Raw genomic sequence first — 7,192 nt, forward strand, 5'->3', positions numbered from 1 at the left:
TTCTCCGAGATTAGGGGCGTCACTTCGTGCGTTACCTTCTTCTGCGAAGACAGTGGGACAGAGACACTGATCAACTCCTTAACAGGTGAGGGTAAGATCACAGTCTGGAATGCGTTTTATTTAATCAAAGAGAAGAGACAAATACACAGGATCCGAATGCATATCGTTGTTGGATTGTTCTATTTAGCGCTTGTATTTGTGCTTTAGTATTCCTGAATTCAAGAGAGCTCTGTGACTGTTGCATTGATGTTGGTGGTAGATGTAGGTGCGTGCAAGTTTACTGGTGATTCTGTGTGCTGCTGAAGTTAATGCAGAGCACTTGGGGCCACATACGTGTGTGTCTTTGTGCAAGAGAACGCGCGTGACATCGCCATAGCTGTGGCCTGTCCGCTTAGCTGTCTCTAAATAGGGGTTGATTGGCTTATACCCCTCAATAAGGGGCCCTACACATGCATCCCACCCACCCCCCACCCCTTTCTGTCCCCAGTCCTGACCGGATTCTTTTCATTGCTCTATTTCTCTGAAGGCAGTGTCATCTTGAGAAAGGGGCACTGAATTATTCTCCGATAGAAGTGCATTCACACGTTACTTTTGGGTAGATTGATGTTGAAGAAATGAATAATTTGATGCGTACTGTCTGTTTATTTTTGTCATTTTGTTGTTCTCATGCTTAACAGGATCACCTGGACAGACTTGCTGTCTCAGTATGTTCTGTCCATCTGTTTTAATCCAAAATTTTAAGAAACATAAAAAATGCACACCTCTGAGCCTCAGCCCACAGAGACTGCTGGGATTCCACCAAGCGTTTTCTGTTAGTGATTTGAATCCCTCTTGTACTGTGTCTATCATGGATTCCCAGCCTCCATTGTCAGTCCCTCATTTTTCCTTATGGAGCAAAAAGGTATGAAAAATGGAAAAGCATTGCACAGTCCGCCTGAACATTTGACCACAGACATGGATTCAGTCTGAAATGTAGATGCACTTGGGTCTGGTCTGATTCATTCCATCTGTAAGTGAGCCTAGGACCATTTTAGAATAATAAAGTATTTTCTGTTATTGTTCTAATTGCACATCTTCGGGAAAGTGTACTTGATATATCAAAAAAGCACTTACTAGAAAGTATTGCTACACAGTAGTAACTACACTACAATTACCATTTTACTGTTTGTAGTAACTCAGAAAGGTGCTTTCAAACTCCCGAGGTCAACGCATGTGTGTAGTTGTAGTCTCTGGTTTAGCGTGTGTGTCATTTTTGGATGATCCCACCACTTCTTAGTCTATCAACATTACCTAATCAAAGTGAACCAGACCACCATCCCCATTTTCCTGAACCTATAACATTGAACCATAATCTGTGGATAATCATGGATTGATACTGTAGTTGTGCACAGATACATACCAAAGTAATACTCACTTCAAGTTCACATTGCAGTGAATAAAACCACAGGGCAAGCATAGCCTCTGCTCTGACTAGAGCAAGCCTGCTTGCAACAGATAATTACAGCTGTCTCCTAAACAAGAATGAACAAGAATGCCTTACCAATGCCTCCCAAAGGAATCTAAAGTTTGTGACATATTCATACATATAAATTGGACATTGTCTTATCAACGTGTGAATTCTCACTTCATAGTGTTTTTATGTACAAAACAAAACCACCAGTTGATTCACGTGTGGTTCATGTTGGTTAATGTTGTTTCATGCAGTTTCTTTATATATCACCATACTGTTGCTGTAAACAGAAGAACTCCTACAAAAACCCACTAATTCTACTGAATATTGCTACTTAGGGATGCTTGAATAGTATGGTGTGTGTATGTATGCTGCTAGCATTTTTGTGCACACTATCAATCTTTTGAGAGGCAAATGTGAATATACTGACTTTTGATTCATACAGGTGAGCCATTTGGCTTTCTTGTACTTTGAAGGCATTTTTGTCATAAATACAATGTGTTTTTGTAGCAAACATCATATGTTAGAATGATAATATGTGTGAATTAGTGAGGGACAAGCCAAGCATATCTATACAGCCATGAATACACACACACTATCGAAGCAGAGAGAGATCATTTAAATTACAATTTATATTATGTTTCCTTATAGGAAAATCAAATATACTGTAATGTTATTATGAAAAAAGGAATTCCATTAAATTGCAACCAAACCAAGTCTCGCAACTTTTGTAACAAACTCAGCAAACAGCTGATTTAGTCAACTGAATCCCATTAAATTGCAACCAAACCAAGTCTCGCAACTTTTGTAACAAACTCAGCAAACAGCTGATTTAGTCAACTGATTCCACTCTTTGTGAGTGATCGGCATTGAAAGTTGTGCAAAATAACACCACAGCGAGAACCGAGCCCATTGCTTTCGCCATGCAAAGAGGAATGTTTATCAGCGTGGCAGAGAGTGCCTTTTGGACTGTACAGAGCTGAATCTACAGACAGAGCAAAGGGGCAGAGCCTAACACTGTTACTAGACAGTGTGTGATTTCTAGGCCATTGCCTCTGGGTATATCTTTAACCTCAGCCTAATGTAGACAGAGCCATCTCTTTGCCCGTCACGCCAGGAGCTGCAGTGCGTGTTTGAGAGGAGGCTGAATGACCCATTGACCAGCATATTAACAACACATTCCCCAGTGGATTATCACAACCTCCACCAGTGGTCTTTGAGAAACTCCTCCATGACCCCAGGGAGAGTCTTGTTCACGCAGAGAATTCTTTAACTGAAAAAAAAAAAAGAATCCTGTCAGAGCAGAGTAAAATGCATGTTACTGCCGAAGAACACTGAGGTGCTATGGCCAATAGCCAGAAGTGTTGGCTGAGCTGCTTTAACCCCAGAAGAGGGGAGCAATCTGTGTGGGATGGATGTTTGCCCTCAGAGTCAGTTAACCCTGTATGAATTGGAAATATTGACCCTCATCAGGTCATACCAGTTTTTTTATATTTCTTCCTCTTCTGGAAGAAATGAAATTTGCTGCCTTTTCAGGTGAGCAGCAGAGCTGAACGTGAGCTTGCCAAGGAGCACAGCTGCAGTTTAATGACAGCTCCCAGAGTCCAGGAGCCAGTAGGTGCGTGGGAGGGCAAAGAGGGAGTGTCTGTGCGGAATGTATATCACCTACCCATGCCTCACTCACAGGCACACACATACACAAACACACACACACACACACACTCATACACACACACACACACACATACACAAACACACACACACACACACACATACACAAACACACACACACACACACTCATACACAAACACACACACACACACACATACACAAACACACACACACACACACTCATACACACACACACACACACACACACTCATACAAATCCACACACACACTCATACACACACACACACACACACACACACTCATACAAATCCACACACACACACATACACAAACACACACACACACACACATACACACACACACACACACACACACATACACAAACACACACACACACACACACTCATACACACACACACTCATACACACACACACACACACTCATACAAATCCACACACACACTCATACACACACACACACACACACACACACACACACACACACTCATACAAATCCACACACACACTCATACAAATCCACACACACACTCATACACACACACACACACACACACACACACACTCATACAAATCCACACACATACACATACACACACACTTCAGCTGTCCTCTGGCTGGCTGATGGTACACTGAGGTGCAGCACCTGCGATTTCTCCTCATGTTTGCAGAATCAAAAACATACCAGCTAGTCCCTTTTGCAAGTGAACAATTTAATTCCACTATTGCATTGAAATACATCCCAGCTAATAAAGAGGATATCATGGACAGCTGTACGTAGATGTAATGTTTCTGTATATTGTACTGAGTCAGGTATAAACCAGCAACTGTCTGTCTGGGAGTCCATGATTTGGTCTGTCATTTTTAACTAATTTCAGGCGGCCTATTGTGTACTGCAGTACCTCCCAGTGGCAAGAGGTGGCTGCAAACTCTTGCAAATTGGAGACAGAGAAGCAAGAGAGAGGAAAGAGGATCAGAATGAAAGGAGAGGAGAAGGGGGAGGTGGACGGAAACAGATGAAGAGAGAAGTAGTTATTGAGAGAAACTGACAGCTACAAAAGAGGAGCATTTGAATGTGTTAAAGTATGTCACCACAGAAGATGCTCAAGATGTTAGGGTAAGCCAGGGTAAGCCTCCCTCTCTCTCTCTCTCTCTCTCTCTCTCTCTCTCTCTCTCTCTCTCTCTCTCTCTCTCTCTCTCATTTGTGTGTGTGTTCTCATGTATTCACGTACATGAATGAAGAGTTAATGACCGAAACAAGGTGTGGAAAACTGAGTTGCAGTGTCAATAGAAATTAAAGGAGTAAGAATAAAACAGTGCCACTCCTTGATTACATACACAGAGACACATACACGTACACATTCATACAGTATGCATGCACATGTCATTTGGGTGAGAAGTAGTGTGTGTTGGGTGTTTTACCGTGGTGCTCTTGTTTTTTATGGAGCCATTTTCCATGTGCTGGGTGGGTACTGTTGCTGTATGTGGAACATGATGTCAGAGGAATGCTCTCTGCTGCTTCTCAGCCCTATCTGAAACTTCAGCTACCTGTCTGTAGCATCCAGCCAACAGCCTGGAGCCTGGGGCAGGGTAGCTGAGACGGAGACTTGGAGCCGTGTAAGAGTTTCGCTACAGCTACTGGAAACTGGAATCGAAGTTGGGAGCTGGGATGAGGGAACTGAGACCTGTGGTTGAGAGTAATGATGGTCTTTTGTCAGACGTTACACAAGCTGTTGATGACTTGGAGCTTAAAGGTGGGAACTTGGAGCTCACAGCTAGTTACTGGGGTCAGAGAGGAAGCTGGGAACTGGGAACTTGTTGCTGGATGCTGAGAGCAGCAGGAAGGCTCCCAAAGCCAGGGTCTACAGGAGCTCAAGGCTCAGAGAGACAGCCAAAGGACCAGAGGACTGGAAACAATGCCACTGTCTTTCTGACCAGCAACTGCTCAGATGCAATTATATTTATTAATTAGAATAAAAACATTGAGTGTTTTAGGAGAGCAGAACACTGGTGGCTCTTTAAATACACATCACCACTGTGCTATGTTATATAAGAGTAAAGGAGAAGGGATTCTTTGTTACCAAGCTTTACCCATTTTTCCAGACATGGCCTCAGACGACCAAGTACATCATGTCCAACCACAATGCCAGTTACAACAACGGAAAATCTTGTCCTTTTTTTTCAAAAGCTTTTTAGCGCTGTGATGACGCTGGACTTGAGGGTGTGGAAAACAGTGCCAGGATTGGTTTCCCTAAAAGTGAGACTCCAAAATGCTGCAGGAAACATCTTTTTCCTTGTCAGTGGGTGAGGCCAGCCCCAAACACCACCACCACAGCGCAGACATTTTATAGACTTCCACATGCCATTTGCTCTGGCTTCAGGAGTGGAAGGATTTTTCTCCATATAATTCAATGGTAGTTGAATAGTTCAATTAATTGCCCAGGAGCTTGGATGGAAAAAACAGGATACATTTGGCTCTTGAGATCTGAATGAAAACAGCAACAGGGATCACAATCGCTGAGGACAGGCATCATCTGACAGAGCTGACAGTGAGTGAGTGAGGGGATTGCTGGAGGAGAGATTTCTCATTGAGGAAATGATTTTGATTTTTTAACTGAAACATGATGCTGCAAATGCTTTGACTTGTTTAGGCTCTCTGTGAATTTGAATCAAAATGATTGCTTTTTCTGCCTCTGTTTTTGCAGGTTTGTCCCGATCAAGGTATTTCAGGAAGTAAGCCAGATGACATAAGGAAAGATATCAGGGTGGAGATGTCTGAGAGGAGGATCCTGGCACTGCTGCTGCCACTGCTGGGGGCTCTGTCCACGCTCCTACCCGTGCTCTCCACGGCGACGGGTGGTCCCCTCAACAGTACCCTGCTCTTCGACAGCGCCGCACACGGCAACAGCCTGCGCAACTGCAGCTGCGCCTCCGAGATCCAGGACTGCAACGACGCCCTGGCCAACCTCCTGTGCAGCTGCCGCACGGTGCCGCGCTCGGCGCTGCCCCCCGCTGGCCTGCGCGTGCAGGGCGGGCTGACCGTGTGGGTGCGGGACCCCTGGGTGCTGCGCGAGCTGCTGAACGGGAGCGCGGTGCAGGACCTGCGCATCTCCGCCTGCGGCTCTGCCGCGCTCCCCCCCGAGCTGCTGGCTCTGTTCGGGCTCAGAAGGCTGCGGCTGCACACCGCTGCCCCGGGGGTGGCCCACCCCGAGCAGACCCTCAGCATCGCCTCTGCCTCGGAGAGAGGCAGGGGCGGGTCAATATCTTCCTTGACCTTTCCCCCCTCCTCTTCCTCCTCCTCCTCAACCACCCCCTTCCTTGTGTCATTCCTGGATGTGGCCCTGCTGAACGGCTTCTCCCCCCTGAAAGCTTACAGCGTGAGCAGCCCCCCCACCCCAACCCTCACGCAGCACTTCCCCCACCTGCCTCTGCCCCACATACCCCAAGACCCTCAGCCCTCATATCCGCACCAGGACTGCCTCCTCACTTTCATCTACTAGCCACCCTCGGACCAACTGCAGGCCTGCATGGCTCTGTTTTGGATTATACCAGATCATACAATGCTGGACTCAGGTGCTGTTGCATTTTACTGGACACCACTGAGACAGAGTGTATGGCTCTGGATGAGGAAGGAATGTTGAACTTTCCTGTGATGAACACAATTCCAGAATGGAGAGAAATGAAGCTGACTCTAATGGCTTAAAGGTAATCCTAACTAGCTGATGCAATGTCTCTTCTTTTCATTGTCGTGGATTAAGATATGCGTCTGTGACACAGACTAGTAATAAAGGAGCAATCATAGTTACATTGTGATAACCTTTTAAGGTGTCTAACAAGCTCACAATGTCTAGTGTGAATACCTGGATCTAAAAATGTGTTAGTCAGCCAGTCATTTCATTCATGTTTAGTTTGGATGTCCGTTTTAACATTTTGACGAGCTCAGGCTGGGGAGGGTTGGAGGAGATACAGTAGATAGGAGTCGGCAGTCTTCTGTTTTTTTTAACGATCTCCGTCCAAATGGGTGAAGTCAGGTTGGAATGCAGGACCTCTGCTCTGTTATGTGTATCCCGCCACTCTCCAAAAGCAGCAGC

General features: G+C 45.4%; 1 protein-coding gene across 1 annotated transcript; it reads left to right on the plus strand.

The window, feature by feature from the left end:
* LOC118785885 (uncharacterized protein C21orf62-like) lies at positions 1-6,601 on the plus strand. The gene is made up of 2 exons (XM_036540832.1): positions 1-85; positions 5,807-6,601. Exon 2 carries the CDS (start codon positions 5,873-5,875, stop codon positions 6,599-6,601), a length of 729 nt encoding a protein of 242 aa, XP_036396725.1. The 5' UTR covers positions 1-85; positions 5,807-5,872.
* Positions 6,602-7,192: the final 591 nt, after the last annotated feature.

Source organism: Megalops cyprinoides, chromosome 11 (genome assembly GCF_013368585.1).
Source record: "Megalops cyprinoides isolate fMegCyp1 chromosome 11, fMegCyp1.pri, whole genome shotgun sequence".
NCBI classification, from domain to species: domain Eukaryota; kingdom Metazoa; phylum Chordata; class Actinopteri; order Elopiformes; family Megalopidae; genus Megalops; species Megalops cyprinoides.

Excerpts from the sequence above, each read along its gene's own strand:
- LOC118785885 (XM_036540832.1), top strand. The coding sequence starts at position 5,873 with ATGTCTGAGAGGAGGATCCTGGCACTGCTGCTGCCACTGCTGGGGGCT.